At 52.4% G+C, this 22220-nt stretch overlaps 1 protein-coding gene across 1 annotated transcript; it reads right to left on the reverse strand.

Moving 5' to 3' along the window:
• Window positions 1-401: 401 nt before the first annotated feature.
• On the reverse strand, window positions 402-22091 carry CAVIN1 (caveolae associated protein 1). Its single transcript, XM_084275505.1, has 3 exons — window positions 22029-22091; window positions 18260-18723; window positions 402-3118 (listed from the first exon to the last, which is right to left on the reverse strand). The coding sequence occupies exons 2-3, from the start codon at window positions 18701-18703 to the stop codon at window positions 2453-2455; spliced, it is 1110 nt and encodes a 369-aa protein (XP_084131631.1). The 5' UTR covers window positions 18704-18723; window positions 22029-22091; the 3' UTR covers window positions 402-2452.
• Window positions 22092-22220: the final 129 nt, after the last annotated feature.

Here is a 22220-nt window from a genome sequence, read left to right on the forward strand (position 1 = left end):
AATAGCGGCGCGGCGCTTCCCCAGTCCCGCGAGGGTCGGGCCCTGACAGCCAATCAGTGCGGCCGCCCCGCCACTCGTCACGGCTGGCCGCGGAACGGGGGGGCTGATCCGGCCGGCTGTTCCCGGATGGCACCGCCTCCCGCCGCGGGGCGGTGCTGGGGAGGGGCGGTGCTGGGAGGCGCGGCGGGGGGGGTGGCGATTACCGGGAACGGCCGTGCGGGAAACCCAGCTGAGTTCCGGGCAGCGCCGTGACGTCAGCGCGCGGCTCCGCGGCCGCCGCCACCGTCTCTTAAAGGGGCAGCACCGCCCGGTGCCCCGCCAGCGCCCCCGCGCGGTACAACGGGGCTCCCCGGCGCCCCAGCCGCCCCTCGCCCCGCCATGAACGGGCCGCACACGGGTGGTGTAGAAAAGAGACTTTATTAGTTGCGCTGGACGCAGTCAGGGGCTTGTCTGGGCTCCCGCCTGCGTGGCTGCGCCTGCCCGGGGCCCCAGGGCCTCGTACCCTCCACCGCCAGCCGCTCTGCCGCCGCCGGGCTGGGCTGGGCACCGCCAGCTGCTGCCCCGTGGGGCAAGGAGGCCGGAGCGGGCAGGACCCAGAGGCAACGAAGAGCCTGGGTGTCCCGCTGCGAGGGGTGATGGTGTCGCAGGGCTGGCACCCAGGGCTGACACCCAGGGCTGGCACCCAGGGCTGGCACCCTGGGGTGGCACCCAGGGCTGACACCCAGGGCTGGCACCCTGGGGTGGCCCCCTGAGCACCTTCTCCAGGGATGGTGGCGGCAGTGCTAACCCTGGGGGGAGGCACCTCCCAGGTACTGACACGGGCCCTGGCAGCGCAGGCACCAGGATGGGACCCTGGGGCCGGGGCCAGACCGGATGAGCCAGACAGTAAAAGGAAAGTAACTCTTAGAGGAAAAGCAAGTTTATATACTGGGTTATGTCAGCAGCAGCCATCCGGCTGCCTGGGGGGAGCGGGCTGGGGAGGAGAGCGGCTGCGCTCACGGGAAGGGCTGAGCTGGGCAAGGAGATGGGGATGAGCACCCTCAGCTTCCTCCCTTGCCTGCCTGCTGGGATCAGCCTCCCCAGGTGTAGCAGCCTTGACACGCAGCCTCCCACCTCGCCACCTGTTCCCGCAGGGCTGGGCTGTGCTGGGGCAGTGGCTGCCTACACAAGAGCGGCAGTGTGGTGACCCCAGGCAGAGCCAGGGCTGTGCCCTCAAGCTGTGGGGTGCTACTCTAGTGCTGCCTTGCTGCAGGGGACAGGGAGTGAAGCTGCAGAAAGTGGGTAATGGGCAGGAAAGTGCAGTATGTGGACATGAGCCTAAGCTGTGCTGAGACCCCCGGAGAAAGCAGATGCTTGGTAATACTCAAGGTCCAGTGCTGGACTGGTGTCAAGGCCATTCTCTGACAGTCAGGAGCCTCACATGGCATCAGCGCATCCCACACCCCCCTGGAAACCAGCTGCAGGTGGTGGTGGCTGCTCCAGCACTGCTGCCCGCTCATCCCCTGCTGCCACCACCCCCTCGGGTGTGCAGGGACCAGAAACAGCACCCCACCTCCATGGTGTTCCCCCCAGCAGTGAGGACATGCCCATCTACAGCTGCAGGGCCTCTGGCAGCTGGATCTGTGACCTGGGTGGGGAATCCTGCACTGCTCCTGCCACGGCCCTGGGGCTGCTGCAGCGACAACCCCAGCACAGTGGGGAGGAGCAGGGGACCCCAGCTGTGTGATGCCATACGGGCACCACAGCAGCCCCTGCTGTGGGGCAGCTTCATGGCAAAGCCATCCAAGGCACCACCACACGTACCCCAGTCCTCGGGAGGGTGGAGTGGAACAGCCCCACCTGCCTGCTCTGCCGCTGGCTCTGCTTTGCCCGGACTCTGCCCATCAGCAGGACTCGCTCCACTCTTCCCTCCCACAGGCCGGGTACATCCCAATTCCTCTGCTCCCCAGAAGGGGCAGCCAGCTTGGGACCTGGGAATCTTCCTGCCTGTGGGGATGGCTGCACAGCCTGGCACAGGGAGCCAGGGTGGTGTGGTCTGGGGGGCTTTCTTGACACCACATCTTTGCTTATGGAGGACACTTGAGATTTCCAGGTGTACAGCCGTTATCTTGGTTTTAGCACTCTCCAGCCGGGCCGGGTCCCCGTTGGTCAAAGCCCATCTTCAGGTCTGGTGCTCGAAGGCTCTCACACAGCCTGCAGCAGGAATGGTTTCCAAGGGTGATTTAAGAGTGTAAGAAAAAAACAGTCCTGTGTTCCTATGGTTTCAGTGTGCTAAAACTAAAATATAAAATACACCTTGTCCAAGCTGGCAGGGGATGGGCGGCGGCTCTGCAGGGTAGGAAAGATGCATTGTGGACGCTTTCCCTGGGGCACCAGGGCAGAGAGAGATCTTGAAATGTGAATGATAACGTGTTTGGCCGTCGTTCACAACCCTTCCATGCTGCAGCCTGTCCTACTCGCTGTCGCTCTTGTCCACCAGTACCGCGTCGGACTCCTCGGTGATCTCCAGCAGCGTGTGCATCTCGGGGCTTTCCCCACGCATCAGATCCGAGTTTTCTCCCTCCTCTCCACCAACCTCCACCAGCTCTGTAGCTTTCACTTCCACTTCACCCTCTCTTATTTTCTTGACGTGGAAAGTGAAGGGTGGCACTTTGTAGACGGCCGTCTTGGACCTGGCATAGATGGTGTGGTCAGGGGTGAAAGACTTCCTCAGCTTGTCCCGAGAGGTCTTCATCTTCTCTCTCCTTTCATTAGTCACAATCTTGGTGCCCAGTTTGTTCATCCTCTTCTCCAGGTTGTGGCGGGTCTTCTCCAAGTTGTGGCGGGTCTTCTCCAGGTTTTCCTTGGTCTTTAGCTTAGTCTTCTCCATCTTCTCCTTTGAGAATGCCTTCTTAAAGTCATCCACCCTTTTCATGCCGCTCCTTTTGATGCGCTCTGCCCGTGACTCTTCGATAATCTCTTCAATTTCCACCTCTTCATCCGAGGAGAGCTGGACATGGTCCTCCTCTGCATGGTCCTCACCCACAGGCACCTCCTCACCCTCGCCTTCCTTCTCCAGCTTTTCACCTTCCTTTAGAGACTTGCTGATGCTCAGCTTAGACGGGAGCTTCACTTCATCCTGCAAGACACAGAGCGGAGCCAGTGAGACACACATCCCCAGCCCGGGGAGCCAGCCCCTCTCTGCCCGGCAGCGCCGCAGAACTGCAGCTACAGCTCCCAGCTGAGCAGAACCAAATGACCTGGGGCCTGGGCTCATCCTCCCTACCGCACCCATGAATGACTGTAACGAGGATTTCTTCTACTCATGTTGAAAGCTCAGGGATGCTGGTTCTGCTTGGCCTAGGCTGGTTCCAAACCCATCCCTGATTCCAGCAGTGCAGAAAGAGGCAAGCCAGCACTGGAACTGGAGATTTTTCCCTTCCTCCTGTGCTCCCCATCACATGCCCATTCCCTCCTGTTTCCTTTTCATCCCAGGACCTGGCCACCCTGCTCCTGGCCCCAGGAAACCCCCCGACTGGCACCCTGTCATGAAGGGGCACAGGGAACCCACTCGAGCGGTGTGGTGCCCCTTCACTCCTGAGCGCTGGCCCAGACTCCCAAACCCCCCTTGAACCCCACCATGCAGCATTCCCACATCCTTCCTGCAGACGGTCTCCTCTTGGCAGGACCGTGGGCCTCTGCCAGCTCTGCAACCTGGCCAGTGTCCGGCCTGCCATGGGCCCAGGCTGGACTGCAGCTGGCAGCCACGCTGGCTGGCTCACCCAGGTCTGTGCTCAGACTTTCCCAAGGTCTGTGGGATCCTGGCGTGGGGCTGGACATCTCTTGGGATGGAGCAGGATGCCCTTGTCTTCCCATTCTCTGCTGGGCAGTAAGTGAGGGAGTTTGAGGCTGTATCTGAAGGCGGCTGAGCAGGTGGCCCTGCCTCGCACGGCGAGGTCTGCAAGGTTACGCTGTCTCTCCTCGGGATAGGGGGTGAATTCATTCAGCTTCTCCACTCTCCCAGGTCAGCCAAGTTTCTGATCCCAGTGGCAGAGGACAAGCATGTGCCCAGGAGAGGGGGCATAAGTCTGGAGTGGGATTGGTTTTCATCTGAGCAGCACATAGCGTGCGTCCCAGCCGCAATGAATCACCCCTCTGTTCCCAGGACAGGCTGGAAATAGCCCGTCACTGTACAGGGCGTCACAGCTGCAGGGCTGCAGCCCACGTTTCAGGAATTTACTGCCTGAGTAGTTCTGATCTATTAAACTGGGTGGGAGAGACGTGGAGCTGCTAAGATGAGCTCGGTCAGAAAAGCAGCAGCAGCCGAATGGGCACATCAGAGAGCAGAGCCACTGGGCTGAGGTTTTGAGAAAAGCTGTGGTAGAAGGACAGCCAGGCACCATTCCCAGCCCTGGCACAGATGGGAGCTGAACAGTGTGAGGCCAGGGCATCCCAATCCAACACTGGTGGGAGTAGGGACCAGTGAAACCAAAGGGCAGACCGTGGGCAGCCCAGGCCCAAGTGTTTGAAGTGTGTGGCAAACACACAGGCTTGGGGACACCGGGAGAGGAGCTGGCCATGTCCCAGGAGATTGAATTTGCTGTGGCATCCCCTGTGCAGGCTCAGTGTCTCACGCTTGCATGGCAGCAGCCACTGCACCAATGCAGCCATGAGCTAATGAGCTACACAGATGTCAACGGCCAGGATGCTCATGAGGGTCAAACCGTCCCACAGCCAGCTCCATCCCCGCCTCTGTGCAGGTTTCTTTGGTGCTGCTGCAGCAGAGGACATCCTGAACCTCTGTGCAGTGCCAAAAGGGATGGTGTGTTCATGTGGCTGCATCTTGAGTGCTCACCCACCACTAGACTGCCAGGCCACAGCTCTGGCCTGAGCCCCTGGACGAAGGCAGGACAGGACACTCCCTCTGCAGACACGGGGCTGCTCAGCTGGGGCAGCTACAGTCCCCAGCTCTCCCTTCCCTTGCACCCCTTGGAACTGACATGAGCTTACTAGAAAAACACTGTGAACAAGGAAAAGTCATCTTCACAGAGCCCTGGGCTCAGTGAAGGTGACATGGGCTGCAGTGTCCGTGGTCAAAGCCCAGTGTCTGTTTCGTTCTGGGTTTCACTTAGAGCAGGGAACCACACTGGGCAAAGCTTTTCACCTTCTGCATCACAGCTCAGGTCCCAAACACTTTCTGGAGATGCAGGTCAAGTGGCCCACATATGTTTTCTTCATTTGATTAGCCACTTCAGGAGAAAACAATACACATGTCCTCCAGAGGGTCAGGTCAGTCCAGAACAAACCCCCATCACCAGGAAGGCAGGGATCCTGTTCTCCACAACAACACCTGCTGGAGCAATCCCAGAGACTCCCGGGGACCCTGCCCGTGGAGCCAGGAACATCAGGAACTCCATCCACTTCCTTCCCTCAGTCAACACAATGAGCCAGAACAAAGGCATCCCCCTCTCTCCTGGCATGACTGTCACTGGAAACTGGCCACATCCTGCAAGCTCAGATACTTATCAGCCCCTTGATAGCTCCAGAACACGTGTGTGCAGAAAGCACCACCACCTCAAAAACTCTGGATCTGCCACATAAATAACCACCTTTCCTTGTGTTAAGCCAGCAAATCCATCGTCTGACTGAATTTTCTGGTGTGGCTGAACAGGCCACACCAGCAACACACCCATCTGACCTCAGCAGCACCCTGCAGCGTCTCCTCACAGCCACGAAGATGTGGCCAGCAGCAGCTCCCGGAGCAGCCACTGTTAGGGAGACAGTGCAGCTCTCTGCAGTTCCTGACACTTAATCCTGAGGCCAGAAACTTCCTGGCTGTTTGACCCTAACCCAGACCATACTAACATGCAATTCCCCACTTGTACTCCCCCATGTACCATCCCTGCAGGCAGCCCCTGCATCACTCAGGCACTTGAGGCCCTGCTCATGCCTCTTTAGGGAGGCACCCTCACTGCTCAGATACAGAAGCAAAGAGGGAACAAAGCTATTCCCCTAAGGGAGGGTGCCTACAATCCCAACCTCCCCCCTCAAGACTGTTTCCAAGAGTTTTTCTCCAGTTGCCCTTGGGAAACCCTTTGCAGTCTTCACCCAGCCCCTTCCCCACAGGGTGAGCAGGGGTGATGTGCCTGCTGCAGGGCTGCCAGCCCCACACAGCATCTCTCTTTCCAATGCCTGGTGTAATTGCTGCATTTCCCACCCCTCAGCTGTAAATAACCAGCTGGAGGACAGCTGCTGGGTTTTTGGGTCTCTTTCCTGACTCCAAGTCCACCTGCACTAGGCAGCATTCCTGCTGGTTTAGCAGGCTCTGGTGTAGACACAGCACAGCTGGTGTGAGACCAACCAACAGCTCGAGCCATGTCCTATAGGACATTGCCGCTGAGCAGCCCTCATGTGTTGCCCTCCACCTGCACCCAGGCACTGCCCAAATGCCACCAAAGGTCTCTCCCTTCCCCCTTGAGAGGTGTTTCTCTGGTGGAGAAGGGAACTGCCTGCTTTGGCCAAACTTGCCTACAGACACAGCCTGTGGTGCAGGACAATGGGATCATGTAGGAACAATCCAGAACCATCCTGGGTGTCCGGGTGGCTGCCACACAAATCCCTGCTCTGAGCAAGGCACTATGATCTGTGCACTTTATGTCAGTCATGACTCATCCAGATGAGCCACATTTTTAACACCAGGCATTCCAACTACTCTATTTTTACTGGGAAAACACCGACCCTTGACGTGGGCAAGTCTCAAGTCCCGGGTCTTGGCATCCCTGCCCACTGGGGTATTCAAACCCTGGCTCCCAATCAGCAGGAGCAAACTCTTTCAGTTCTCTAAACCAATTTCAATCCAGCTGGCACAAAGACAGTGGGTAAACAAAGCTTCTCAGACAACTTGTACCAGCAGAAGAAAAATCTTCCAGCTCTGTGCACCGAGCAGAGCTACACCCAGCAGAAGGGCCGTTGGCATCTGTGCTGGAACCGAGCTTGCTGCCATGTGAAGTGTTCCACAGAAAGGATGAGCTCAGATTGGAGTTCTGTTTCTCTTTTACCCCTTTGCAATGTGCCACCCCCAGCCCATTTCACAACCTGACACGTACAGCTGTGCCACCCCTTTGCACAGACCTCCCTGGGGAAGCTCTGTCCCGCTGGCAGAGCCGATGGGAACAGCAGCCTGATGACTGCAGAGCTTGTGGGTGCCCGTACCCAGCGGCAAAGGCAGCTGGCTGCCAGCCTACAGGGTGCTGGGCTGCTCTGTATCCCTCCTGCTTCAAACAATTGAGAGCTGGTAGATCTACAGGGCAGGCTGGCCTCTGCCTTGCTGCACTACGTGGGCTTTTGATCTGACCTTGTTTTCGAGCTGAGTTCCCTTGCAGTGAGTCACCCCGGCAGCCCCGGATGGTCATGCACACACTGCCTGGTTGCTACAACATGCGTAAACACTTCCCCTGTAATACAAAAGGCCAATGGGACACAAAGCTGAGCTGGATTCCCAGCCCAGCAGAGCTCTGCGAGCGCTGCAGAACAACCAGCAGATCTGGGGAACGCTCAGAAGGCGAGAGAAAGGCTCCTGGGCTGCTCTCTGAGAGATTCTTACTGACAGCGTGCAAGAAACAAAGTCCCAAGAGCTCCCAGCCACTCAGATCACCAGTCTGAAGGTTTAATGGAGGAGTTTTCACACATGCATGCTAATCACACCTGTAATTCACTTTGTTCAGTTAGTTTTTACAGGATTGCAACAGCACAAACAGTTGAGTTTGGTTGACATGCAGCTGTGACATGCAGAACATGAGCAGCTCACGTCCCCAGCCTCTGCTGTGATCCCAGCTGCTGGGTGAGCTGGAACTGCTGCACCCCCTGCACCACACCAGCCCTTCCTCTGCCCACCCAGGGCAGAGCAAACAAGCTTTCACACTGGGGGAGGCCGAGGGAGGGTTAAAAGCATCTGGGCAGCAGACACCCTTCCAGGGCAGATTGATCCCTGCCAGGGAAGAGCAGGTTCTGCACTCCCACGGCCACAATAATCAATTTGCTCTGCCAGTCCTCAGAGGATGCTTTTCTGTGCTCACTTTCCATCAGTGTCACAGGAAGGAGGATTCAGTTATTCCTGAGGAAGAGCAACATACCTGATAAACACCCACAGCCTAGCAGAGCTCATAGATGTAAAGATGCCCTATGCAGAACAGAGGAGGGCTGTGTTTTCTTCTCCAGGGCCTTGCTGGAATGGACTTCTCTGGAGATTAGAATTGCTATCAGACTGTCTACCAAACACTGCCTTTTTAAAAACTGACGTTGCTCTCCTTGAAAAAGAGTTTTCCCTGGCAGCTTCCCCCAGACACCCTGATTCCAGGGCTGAACTCCCCTCCACCCAGCTCCCGGGGGAGTCCTGTGGCCGTTCCCACTGTTCCCAGGACAGGGTGACCACCCAAAGGGCAGGCAACTTAAACTTAGAGTACTTTCTCCAGTAGCCACACAATATGAAGGTGGCTAACAGGGCACTGTGGTGTTTCCAGTGGTGTGAGATAAGTGTTAGACAAACAGCAGCTGAAGCCACCACCAGCTCCAGTCGGTGAGGAGCTTCACTCTCCATGACCAGCGCCGAGGGCTGCCACTGAACAGCCACCTGCCTGAGACAACTGTAGGTTTATGTCACACAGATTGTGCTCTCTGCCTTTGATCTCTTTAAAACAATAACTTCAGACTGTTTCACAAACGTTTATACACTAAACCTTACAACAAGCAGGAGGAGGTAGGTATTGCCAGGTCGGTGTTTCAGGGGGAGAAACTGAGGCTCCCAAAACAGGTAGGGTTTGCCCAGGCACATCAGAAACCAGCAGAGCTAACTGCTCCTGGCTATGAGCAAGCCATACAGCAATTCCCCCCTCCCAGACTGCAGATGACAAGACCCCTAATGCCCAAGAGAAAAATCACAGCTCCTCCCCATCCTTTATAATCCAGGCAGCAGCATGCAGCAAGCAGCAAGCAGGTTAGTCTGAAAGATAAAGCCTTTGGGTCTGAGCGCTTGCAGCAGCCCCAGCAGGCAGAGAAGGCAAAGGCTTTGCAATCAGCAGTTTTTCAGAGTTTCAGAAGAGGTTCAAAGTGATCTTCAGGGATCTCCTGCCGAGGCCCTAAAACTGCTGCCTCCTCACGTGTCTTCTGCTGGTTTGGGCCATGGCACTTTCTGCAGCGTGGACAGAGGGAACCCGGCTCAAAGGGCAGTCCCTGGCGAAGACTCAAAGCCAGCACTCTGCATCTTCTTGGGCTGAGATGAGGAAAACTGTGTTTCAATGCCCAGTGGAGAGGAATCACAAGGGAAAAACTTACCTGGCCCAGCTGGGAGTGTGATCAGGAGCATTCCCAACAAAGTAGTCTGGGTTAGGATGAGAAGGGGCAGAGAGAAAAGGCACAGCGGTATGAGCTAGTAAAGGGAGAAGCCAGGTAGCAACATTTGACAGAAAAGACAGCAAAGATTTATTAGAAGAGTCTCCTCCTCTAATTTACAGCAGGTCCAAGGGATTGTAGTCTCCCTTCAGGCATGTTTACACTGGGCCAGATTCTGCTCTCTCTTCAGAATGCTGACCAGAGAGTGACCTGACAGCAGCTCTTCAGCTGCACTTCTTTCTGGGGTGCAGCTGAAAGCAAAGTTTGCTGTGTATGTGCACGATGATGAAAAGAGGGTGATTTTAAAGCCCTCTGTTTATTAATTCCAATATACAAGCTGGAGAGATGGCAACAGCCAGGTGTGATTCCAGAGCTGCATCCATCAGTTTTGCCAGCATACTGGCCATACCCCAAAGCAATGCCAGACAATACCCAGCATCTCACAGCTGTCTATACCCAGGGACACAGCAAACCTGCTCACCACAAAATCAAAGCCTCTTTCTTCTGCTAAATGCACTCTGAGGACAGAGGGTGGCTGCTCAGCATTCCTAGAAGCATCTGGCCTATGAAATTAACCCCTCTCTATGCATCAGGCATGGCTGCAACTCCTACATTCCAAAGGTTGGACAGGTTTTATCTCCAGTAGTCCATAAAAAGAGAAGCCTTGAGTCCTTAGAGAGAAGGCTGGAGAGGGGCTAGTGCCAAGGACAGGGAGAGAGAGGCCCTCAGCTGCAGGAGGGCAGCTGGAGAGGAGCTGGGAGGCAGAAATCCTTCCGGGGAGAGGGGGGAGGCCCTGGCACAGAGTGTCCAGAGAAGCTGGGGCTGCCCTGGGATCCCTGGCAGGGTTCAAGGCTGGTTTGGATGGGGTTTTGGGCACCCTGGGCTGGTGGGGGGTGTCCCTGTCCATGGCAGGGGTGGCACTGGGGGGGCTCTGAGGGCCCTTCCCACCCAGGTTATCCTGTGATGCTGTGATTCTAAGACTACTGAGTCCTGTAGTAGGAAATCACCAGGAAACACTGCTGAGACAAAGGAAAAGATCTAAGATATTAGGGGGAAAACCAAAACAGGTTGGGATTAAGCACATGTTTAAGTGACAACCTACTTCATTCTCAAGCAGTGTCTCCCTGACCAGCAGAAATCCTCCTACACTGTAATTCTGTGCATTGCACAATCTTCTTGGCTGTTTTTTCTGTCAGGCATATCCAGTTACTTTATGTCCTGGAAGCTATGTCCTGAAAGGCTGTATCTTCTTCATTTGCTGGTGAGAATGAGCAGCATCATATAGCACTGGAGCCAGTTCAAACCTGATGGTGAAAAGCAAGGGAGGAATTGCACAGGAAGAGGAGGCAGCTGTTTTTTGGAAGTGCTTCTGCCTAAGAGTGAGTCAGAAGAAAGGCAAGGCTGTAGGAAACAGGGAAGTAAATAGATTGCAACGTGAAAAGGCTTTATTATTTTTCTTTCCTCTGACAGCAGAAAAAGTTTTGATCCTATTATCAGTCTGTTTGTACAACTGGCTTTACTCTCAGAACTGCTCCTCACAGATAAACCTGTCCCAACTGATTAATAACTCCAGAGCTATTTCTGAACACCAAACCACTAACGATGGAGTTTGCAGATAGACCTGTACTGATACTGACACTTGCATCCTCTCATAAAGCTATAGACTAAACATCCTGAGACTTTTTATTCTAAATATTTGATTTTACTTCACTGACACTGAACATCTTTGTTTCTGGCCCTTGTCTTACCTTGCAGCTGGACAATTCTTCAGGTTCTTTGTAAGTTGTAGAAGATTTTAGAGAATCAAGAGGACATCTTTATCCCAAACAGGATAAATGAAGGCTAAACATGTTGCTGGAGAGCTTATGAGTCATTGCCATGCTCTGCATAGGTCACAGATGCATCACAGATTGCACTCATTGCTTGGACAGGGACAGCACATTGCATGGCTGGGCAGCAAAAAGCAGCTTCAGCAGCAGGAAGAAGCTCCAGTTTCACCAAGCCTGTGCCTTCCCGGTCAAGCAGCATGTTCTTTGGGGAAATGGCTGTGTTGGAGCACAGCTGCTCACTCCTCCTGCCTGCCTGGCAGAAACTGTGTGCCTTCTCTGAAGCTGGGATGGGGTGACAGTGTGTGGTGAGTCACCCACAGCAGGCTCAGCGCCCGCCCTGTGAGCCAGGCTGAGGGACGCTGAGGGACTCACACCAACTCCAGAGCATCTGCATTCACAAAAAGCAGGGGGATGGAGATGCTCTGCAGGAAAACCCCTTCTCCTGCAACACTCACACCCTGCCAGGGCTGTGCAGAGCCTCCAGACTAAGCAGCTTTTACCACCTACCTGTTCAGTTCTCACACTGGGTGCACCAGCAGGAATGGGACTGTGTCTCTGCAGAGACCCACAGTCTGAGCACTGACTGGCTTCTTCAATTCTGTACTGCCTAATCCCAAACTCAGTTACAGGTGGCCTTGAGAGTTCTCCCTGCTGGGTGTCCATGAAGGATTAATTTCTTTTTGCTGAGGGCTTGTAACTAGCTTAAGAATGGGGAAATAAGCTACAACCACACTGGAAAGCAGAGCACTCCAGGCACGCAGCCCGGTGAGAGTGACCAGCAAATTCTGCACTTTGCTGTACTTCAGCATGCAGTGGCCCCAGGATGGATCCTCTGCTCCTAGGCAGAGAGGAATACATGATCAAAGGGAATATTACCTTTGCCTATATTTTCAGGAGCCGTTACTCCTCTGGTCCAACCCCATCCCCACTGGCTGCGCAGCCTCTGGCCCTTTGCTCTGAGACTATTTATTGCTGCACAGTTCAGTACCCAACTAATAATGCTGAAAGGATTTCAGCAGAGCAAACAGTCCTGGCCCTGACTGCTTATAAATAATACCTGAGCAATGAAATATTAATGCAGTTGATTGCAGGCTGCAGCAGAGAAATCCATGCTCCAGAGCTGTGCTTTGGTAGGAAGACTGATAATCTGCCCTAAGGAAAGTGAGAGCCATCAACATCCTGATATTTTTTAAGTCTCTGTCTCCTGTGATTTATTACCTTATAATAACTCTTATCATTCAGTAATGTGCAGAGAAGATGAAGGATACTTCACACATCAGGATCTTAACGTAGTGCCTTTACAACAGGTGGAGAACATGCAGCTGAATTCAGTGCTGCAGCCTGGAAGACTTAATTGAAGACTATTTCTCTCCTTCCCCTTGTAGCTTCCTGATTATTCCTCTTTCATATTTTGTTTAAGAGCAGAATAATAGAAAGTAAAAGCCAATCCAGAACCACAGGAATATCCTGTCCCCATCGATCACACCAGAACTGCCAGTGGATGATGAGGGGTTTCTTGGCATTTGGCAGGTTCCTGGTGAACAGAAGAGTAATTCTCTGTGAACATACGACAGTGGGAGCTGGTTGGAGTGGATTCACAGCCAAATGAAACCAGGCTTTTACTTTATTCTCACAAGATCAATACTAAACCCACTGGCTGCTGCAGTGCAAATCTCCACAGTGACGATGTACTGATGCCATGTACAGGGCGGCTCCAGATCCACAGCGACTCCAGCTCCCAGTGCTCCTAAGCACATGCAGCCAACCAGCCTTGCAGGAAAAGCATAACATGGGTGCCCAAGCCTATCCCCAGTACCATCACTCACATTTTGACATGTCTATTTAGTGTTTAGCTCCTGTTCTTGGGCAAGCTCCCCTGATTCCACAGCCTGGAACCGTCCCCGGCTGTTCTCTGGGACTGTAGATCATGCTGGCTCTCATGAACCCTCTGCTGTCATTAGACTCATAAAGCTTTTGTTTCAGAATGATTCATTTGAAACAAAACCAAGCTCAGGGCAGCTGACATGCTGTTTTGGTGGTGGAGAAGGGCTGCAGCCCAGGGGTGGTGGGTGCGGCGGCCGCGGCACAGGGGTTTGTACTCCCTGTGCTCCCTGCCCCATGTTTCTCATCACACCCCTGAGCTCACGCTCCTCTCCACGCTCTCTTTTGAGGAGCACAGGCCTAAAAATGAGGCAGTTTGGGTCAGGCTTCCAAATCCGTGGTGTTAATGTGTGGGTTTGGAATTCATCCCTCCTCCCCATGCCTGACAATCTTCTTGTGCTCGGCCGTATAAGGCCCACTTGAGGCACAAAAGCTGAGCTGTGCTATTTATATTTCTTTGTCCAGCCCTACCAACCCTACACATTGTACAGCTGAGGTTCATGCTCTGCCCATGCTCTCCTAACCTTCCAGAGAAACTCCATGCATTGCCAGGCTCCCAGCAGCCACCACAGTCCCCTGCTGAGCAGAAGAGCCCTGGGGGAGCCCCCAAATCAGGCAGTGTGGGGAGCAGCCTGGCCACACTCCTCTGACAAAGGCTGCTCTCTTCCCAACAAACAATGCTGCACATCACACACCAGGCTTCCCAGAGCTCAGCACCCACATGAGCCTCATAAGGAAGGACCATTGTATTATAGAAATTCAACCCTCTGTATGTGTGCTGAGGGCTGGAGGCTTCTGTCTGGCTGTACAAAACCCAGGGCTTTCACATTTGGACAAGTAAGTTTAATCATTTCAGAATGTTTGGAGGAAAATGCCATGCTTACATAAGTGCTGACACGTGCTGTTCTTCAGATGGATGCAGCACACTGTCTGGTTTCAAGGCAGTAGTTTTTTGCATGTGACATCCACTATTTAATCATGAACTGTAGTAACGAGCCCCAGATTCCTGTATCCTAAAACCAGGAGATTTGGGATGAAGTCCCCCCCCTGTTTGTTTTTCTTAGCAACCCCACTAATCAAATCTGTTGGTGTCCTAATTTCTCTGAAAGACAGGAGCCCAGGGCAGATGGCACAAAGGAAGCACTGAGAGGCTCTCTTCCCATGGGCTGTTAGTAAGTGCACGTAGCCATCTGACATCAGGCTTTTTAGGAAGGCAAGTCCTGTTTCACTGAGTGTCTGTTTACAAAGCAGCTTGTCAAAAGCCCTTTGCTTTTAGTAGGCTCATTTTCAACCCAAAAAGATGTGGCAGTTTGGAGGGGGCTTGGCTGTTTCAATTTTTGTAATCAAGAATCAATCTAATTCCAGTATCAGCATAAACACTCAGTATACATCAGTATAAAAACTCTTCCCTCAGTAGAAACCAGACCGACTCCTGGCAAAACCTGGCACGGGGGTATTTGAGAGAGTGAGCAGGGCAGAACTCCTGCACTCCAGGGGTGACTGCAAGGAATGGATTGTAAACACTCTGCTTACTGCCTCGCCCTTGGCTGGCCCAAGTGGAAAGGACTTTCAGTTCTTTCTCCCCCAAAGACTGAAACTAAGCAGGTAGATGCTTTAGCTCATCTCAAGGGGTCGAGCTTTCCCTGATTAAAATTTCATTTTCATTTTCTCCTCCTCTAAGAGCTAGCAAAATAGCTCTCTCCATGTTGTTTGCCCTCTTCTCCCAAGGTGCCAAAAGGTCTTATTTGCACTCCTGAAATAGTCCCTCTGTAGCTGCTGGAGACTCAATATTTCAGTGCCTGAAGAATAACCAAACGCCTGGAACAGCTGAAGAACTGATTTCTCTTCACCTCCTTTCACTTCTTCAAACCCCAGAATCCCCCCATATTAAACCCCTCTAGACCATGACCACTGTTTTTCCCAGCTATATGGCTTGAAAGCAGACACCACTTTGTGTCTCTTCAGATGAGTTTCTCTCTTTTTCTCCAAAAGACTAATTTGGCATTTTTAGCCAGGACAACTGACAAAGCAAGTGCACAGGAAAGAATCACAGGTTTCCAAGGGCAGCTTTAGCTGAGTGAGAAAGCAGTAATAAAGCTGCTCAGCATCACACAATTAAGCACATTCACAAAAAAACCCCACCCTAATGTAAATGTTGCAACCTGGTAGGTCTTGAGAAGTGAAGAATTAGAATTAGGAAAGAGTTCTTTTGTAATCTTTTTTCATTAATGATAAGACACAGTTAGGAAAACACAGTGAATTTTGCTCATTTAAACTCCCAGGTGCAGCCCACCTTAAAGTTTGGGGTTTATAGACCCTTGATACATTTTTTCTACATTTCATGATTATTAATACTGACCCTTTTCTAATTTTCATTATTATTAATACTGAAACACAGAAGAGTATTAGTAAGCAGGTAAATCCAGCAGGAATCAATGAGGCTTCTTGCAACAACCAGCACTGTTCGTTCTCATCAAAGCAGCCACACATCACCCCCTATTTAATAAATGTCTGTACAGCACCCCCCCACACACAAATGTCCCTCCTTTCTGTACAGTTTCTCCCTAACTGCATTGGCATTTTCTCTTTCCTGTAATCCCAGACAAAGTACCACTCTTGTCCTTGATGTGCCTTGAATTCCTGACTCTGATAAAATATCCACATGAATAAATTGGGACACAAAACTGAAACCTGCTGTTGTTACAGATCTGTGCAACTCCCTCAGCCTGGGTCAGGGATTTCTGAAGAATGACATCTCCACAATTACAGGCACAAACCCTAAAACCCCTGTCCATTCCAGGAAAAAAAACCAAACAACTAAGCAGAATAAAACCCCCTAAAGCCAAGAGCAAAACTTCTGAGATCCCCCAAATCATAGAATCATAGAATGGTCTGGGTTGGAAGCGACCCCAAGGATCACAGAGCTCCAAACCCCTGCCACAGGCAGGGACACCAACCTCCAGGCCTGGAGCTACAAATGTTTATCATTTTCCAAATAAAAGGGCTCCACAAAGAAGGGAGACTCCAGCACAGGATGGCTGGTTTTTCCTCACACCAAGCCATACAATTCAGGTTTCTGTACAGTGAGTTACATGCTGATGTTTTTATGGGGTGCAATCTGCACTTTACCTATGAAACAACTCTATTTTCTAGAGGAGAAATGATAATTGATGTAGCTCTGAGGCTGCAGATTGATGTAATGCAGGAACATTCTCCACTGAGCAGAACTCAGTGGGAAAGTGTGATGACACTGATGTAGAGGGCTGCAGAAACACTCCCCATTCTTCCCTGCAGTCCATGTCCAGACATCAAATTCTCACTCTCTGGGTCTGTCTTTGCCACAGGAATGCTGAACAATGCTACTATCAGTAAGACATTTGTTACTCAGGCATGTTAATACTTTTGCTGTCTCTTTCCTTCTCCTGTTCAAACGTCAAAAGCCCATCATGGATTTTGGTTTTCGGTTTCAGCACCAAATTAAGAGATAATCAAGAGTTTGTCCTCCCAGAGAGACTTTCATTTGCCACACTGTCGGCCTGCCCAGAGCCAGAGCCTTTCCCCTCACCGTGAGGGCTGCTCAGGCATCCTGCAGAAGCACCAGGATTTCCATGAGAGCACAAAAGGCTCCGTTTCCCATGAAACAAACTTGGGGAATTTCTCACCTGGGCTCTGTGATCTCCCAGGCAAATCACACTAAATTCCATGCAGGAAAATTACAAATAAATACAATTTTTTTTTCCCTAATATCTTCATGATTCACAAAATCTGCACCATAGTCCCTTGTCAGCTGCCTCTCTCAGAGGTTTCTCTGTCCTCATCACATCATTGCATTGCCCCCATTTCCTTTAGACACAGGGTTGCTTTTTCATATTCAAAGAGCAACTCTCCTCCATACTCATAAGCAACAGCAAAACAAAATGACCAGTTCAGAAAGTGACCATCTGCCACTGTTGAGGATGGTTCCAAAGGACCTAGAAACTCACCAACTTCCCACCTACTTCTGTAACCCACAAGGAATGGTTTTGTTTAAGCAATTCCCTTCCCTTCACTCTTCTCACTTTGCAATGTGTGTTGCTTCTGCAGTTCATTTAAAGCTCTATTTTATTTTTCCATCCATCTTCCCCCAAAAGCCTGATACAAAGATCTTGGAATAAATATATATATATGAGTATATATAGAACTGGTGAGGTTGCCCATATGCTCTGAATAGCCTTGAGTATTTCAGCCTTTCAGGCATGATAAAACTACAAATGCTTAAGCTCTGAATCAGAGGGCTACGCAGGCTGCTGTGCTTGTTAGATTCCACAGCCTGTTATGATCCACTCTCCCTTCAGACCCTGTAGTATGAAGCATTTTCCCTTTTTTTCTGTTGTTCTCTCTCTTCCTGTAATCAGCTTCTCTCTCTGCCCCTGCACTGTCTATTATTAACTTCTAACTGAACTGTTAACTATTTCACTCACTTTTCTTCTGTGGCCCGATAGCAAAGTTGGCTCTGCTAACTCCAGACAGGAAAACTGGCAGAGACATACTGCTCTCTTTCTTCTTGTTTAATATTAAAGGAAAAATCTAACACTTTAGCACAGGGGTTGAACATCAAGCAAACCAAAGCTGTTGCTGAAACCAGACAGTTAGAAGATTCAAGACTCCAAGGTTGCATAAAAAAAGAGTGTGGAAACAACAGCCAAGGCAGACCTGAGTGCTGAGGAGCTCAAGGAGCTGTTCTGTATTTTCTCTGTTTGTCCTCATCAGTGAGGTGAACCCTAATGCTGCTCTTAATGTCTGTTGTTACCAGATGCATGTCACAAATGGGTCTCCATGTAGCAACACCCATTGCCTCTCACTAGAAAAGATGCAGGCAGGCAGATTTGCAATGCTCCCTTTCCATTCTTGTTCTTTTTCCTTAGTTAGACAGTAAAACCAGGTTATTTTGATACTTGTGGTCCGTTGCAGTGAGTGCTTTGGGGCATTCTCACTCCCTTTGTTAAAATTCCTGTTAAATATAGCAGCTCTGCCAAAGCTTATCTTAGAACACACAGGCCACGTTAAATCATGAACCAGGAGAGCTACTCCAGACCCGCCCCAGTCTGGACAGTCAGGGACCTTTAGGAGACTAACGGGGGGGGGGGGGGGAAAGAAATCCCACCACCACCAGGAGATAAGGAAGTTGTGAAAGAGTTCCTTACCTGGTAGATCATGACTTTGAAGTTCCTGCGTTTCAGGAGCTCGGCCTCGTTGGCCTCCAGCTTCTTTATCTGCCCAGCTTGTTTCTCCAGGTTCTGCCGGACAGTCTTGACGTTGACGCTCACCTTGCGGACCTTCTCCAGCATCTTGTTCACGGTGTTGCTGGTGGTGGTGTGTGCCTTTGTCAGCTTGGTTAATTCTCCTTGGATGCTGGTCACTGCGCTATCCATCTCTTGTTGTCTCTCCTCCAGCTGTGTTTGTGTCAGCTGGATCTGATCCACTGCTCCAATGATCTTGTCCAGAAGGGTCAGCACCATCACCCCGTTGATCTGGTCTGATTTGATGGGTTCTTCAGGCACTTGCTCCTCTGAGGCCTCAGAAGCGGTGGGTGGTTCGATAATTTGCAAAGTGGTATCCTCCATGATTGCTTGGGAGTCCTGGCTCATGGAGCCTGCAGAAGCTGTCACTGCAAGGAGAGAGAGGAGGGAAAACTAAACCCGAGCCACAGCTAAACTCTGCGCTGGGAGACACGCCAGAAATGGAGAGCGCAGTGTGTGGATGTCTGTGCTGCGATTCAAATGGCACAGCTCCGCTCGAGCTGTCCAGTGAAACTGCTCTGCAAAATTTTCCAGGCTTGCAGGTCATTGGTTGACTCCACCTCAGCTATATAAAAGCAGCCCGCTGCCAAATGCCTGGCGACCCACCCTTTCTGAAATGATTAAAATAGTTGGAGGGGAGGCGATGGCTTTGCATGCAAACACAGGCACAGCTCGGAAAGGAATGCAAAGCTCTGAACCTACAACCACACGTCCAAAGGCACTGTAAGCAACGGGAGGAAAAAACAAAAGCCTCAAGTGAGCGGCTCGGGAAGCTGCTGGGAAGAAAGCAAGCCCATGTGGGTACAGCTGTATGCACTAGAGGAAGGCTGGTTTAAAAAGCTGTGCACGTTGAAGTTCAGCTGGAAAATTCAGCTCTTGCAGCTGAAGTTTGCTTTTTTTTTTTTTTCCCAGGACTAGGAGAGCCTGATCTGCAACACGTTAACAAAAGGCTATAGTTTGGGTTGAGGAGTTACAGCACACAACTTCTGGGTCATAAAAATGTGTGTAAATATACACACCAGGCACACACGTGCCATACACAGCACGTACCGTGTCTCTACGCAGAGTTAACACAGGGGAGTAAGAATAATTTGCTCCGGCAGTGAAGCAGCTGGCTGCTCCCACCTTTAAGCAGCTATCACAGCTCTGCAGTCCTCCATCCATCCATCCATCCATCCATCCATCCATCCATCCATCCATCCATCCATCCATCCATCCATCCACCCACACCTCTACTTGTTAAGACACTTAAATACAGGACACACTTCAGCATATGCCACATGGAAAAGTACTCCTAAGCAATGTCCAAATCCCTTGTGTCACAGAAGGCTTTATTGGTGAAAAAAATACTAATTGTTTCAGAACTTAATAGGGTAATTATTGGTTTGGAAAACATGGCGAAGAAATAATCCTTATTTTCTAGCTTTCAACCTCAGTATTGACATGAGAAGAACTCTCAGGGTCTTATAGGGCAGAAGTTTATGCCTCGTGGAGCCATCATCAGCTCACTGCCTCAAAAGACTTTGAGGTGCTACCAAAGGCTGGCCCCAACAACCCAGCAGGACCCAGCACAGCACCACCAGGAAGGAAAACTCAGATCTTGAGAGTGACCCTTGGTGAGACCCTCATCGCTGCCCCTGGTGTTGGCTCAGGCACAGGGACAGAACCGCTGGGACGGCTCTGGGACTCTGGAAGCAGCAGAGAGCCCTGGGGGGCTGAGCCAAAGGGCTGTGGGCAGAGCCAGATGGCTGCTGTTTCCCTGTAGTCCTGTCAAGAAGCATTTGGTACTCAGCACATCCTGCCTCCCACAGGGTCAGGCCCAGCCTTGACATTTGCCACCAGCTGGCAACTGAAACCAGTTCTGTGAGGCTCAGCTTCTCCAGGGCCTCCCTAACAGCAGTGCAGGGAGAACTCCTCCATGGCAGGCACACACACTGGTGTGCAGGAGCGTTGTTTAACGATGAGAGCTCCCAAGAGTCAGCACTTTCTGCTCCCCTGCACTCTCTGCCATGTGACAGCTCACTTTTTCTGCTGTTGTGCTCATGCTGCACCACTGATCTAGGTCTGGTTTGACTGTGCATCAGTACATTGTGCTGCACAGCTTCCACAATAGGTATTGTGTCATGTATTAAAAATAGGTTGCTTTTCTATAGCCTGTTTTTCCTGGAGGGCCCTTTTTCCTGAGCATTTATTTCCAGTGTTTGCCGTTGATGAGTCAGCTCCACGAAACACCCCTCTCTCCAGCCAGCCAGCATTGAGGCCCTGCAGTTGTCTCTTCCTGGGGGTATCTGCTTTAGGTATTACTGATCATAGAATCATAGAATGGTCTGGGTTGGAAGGGACCCCAAGGGTCACAGAGCTCTAACCCCCCTGGAATTGAGTGCACCCTCAGCAGGTTTGTGGATGACACAAGCTGAGTGGGGTGATTGACACAATAGAAGGAAAGGAAGCCACCCAGGGGGATGTTGACAGGCTGGAAAAGTGGGCCCAGGTGAACCTAACAAGGTTCAACACTGCCAAGTGTCAGGTGTTGCACCTGGGCTGGAGGAATCCCAGACATAGATACAGCCTGGGAGAAGAGCTCCTGGAGAGCAGCTCTGCTGAGAAGGGGCCTGGGGGTTCTGGTGGATGAGAAACTTAACATGAGCCAGCAGTGTGCTATTGCAGCTTGGAAGACTAATGCTGTCCTGGGCTCCATCAGCAGAGGGGTGGCAGCAGGGACAGGGAGGGGATTGTCCCTCTCTGCTCTGCCCTTGTGAGGCCCCAGCTGGAGTCCTGTGTCCAGAGCTGGGGCCCCAATACAAGAAAGATGTGGGACTGCTGGAGAGGGTTCAGAGGAGCCACAGAGATGATCAGAGGGCTGGAGCAGCTCCCCTACGGAGAGAGGCTGGGGGAGCTGGGCTGGTTCAGCCTGGAGAATAGAAGGCTGTGGGGGGACCTCATTGAAGCCTTCCAGTCCCTGAAGGGAGCAGAGGAACAGGAGGGGAATCAGCTTGTTAAAGGGCAGAGACTGGCAGGACAAGGGGGATGGAGTGAAGCTAAATGAGGGAAGGGTTAGATTAGATATTAGGGGGAAGTTTTTTTACAGAGAGAGTGGTGAGGGGCTGGAACAGGCTGCCCAGAGAGGGGGTGGATGCCCCATCCCTGGGGGTGTTGAAGGCCAGGTTGGATGAGGCCCTGGGCAGCCTTGTGTAGCTCCAGGCCTGGAGGTTGGTGGCCCTGCCTGTGGCAGGGGGTTGGAGCTCTGTGACCCTTGGGGTCCCTTCCAACCCAGACCATTGTATGAATTCCGCTCAGCTCCCCAGACAGCAAGATCCAGGTGTTGGGGGCCCGGCAGAGACAAGGAACAGCCGCAGCGTGCAGCAGACATCCCCTCAGATTTCCATCTGTCCTTTCACCTGTAGCTTACATCCCGCAGAAAGGGGCTGGGCAAAGCCCATTCCCTCCCGTTCTCACAGGCCTGGCAGAGGGGAGGGAGGGGATGTGCAGTGTGCGTGAGCCGCCTGTGCCGCTCGAGGAGCTCTGAGCTGCACAGGCCTCGGCCCACACAACGCGCTCGGCTGGGCTGGGCTGGGCTGGGCTGGGCAGGGGGTTACGCTGCTGTGGCGGAGCTCGGGGGTCCACGGCGCCGCCCCGCCCAGCCCCGGCGGGCCCGGGCTCCCCCAGACCGTACCTGTGGCCGCCTCACGGAGAGGGAGGCCGCGCCGCCGAGGGCGGACCAAACCCTCGCGCCTCGCCCGCGCTGCCAGTGACGCCACTGCCCGCTTGGCGCCGCCACCGATGGCGTCAGGGCCGCGGGCAGAGGCGACGTCATCAAGCCCTGCGGCGCGGAGCCGCTGTCGGGTGACGTGACGCCTCCCCTCCC

This window comes from Gallinula chloropus (genome assembly GCF_964237585.1).
Source record: "Gallinula chloropus genome assembly, chromosome: 26".
NCBI classification, from domain to species: Eukaryota; Metazoa; Chordata; class Aves; order Gruiformes; family Rallidae; genus Gallinula; species Gallinula chloropus.

Coding starts and splice junctions, on each gene's coding strand:
- CAVIN1 (XM_084275505.1), bottom strand. CDS start 18,703: ATGAGCCAGGACTCCCAAGCAATCATGGAGGATACCACTTTGCAAATT. Junction 3,119..18,259: donor TCAAAGTCATGATCTACCAG/GTAAGGAACTCT, acceptor TGTGTCTTGCAG/GATGAAGTGAAGCTCCCGTC.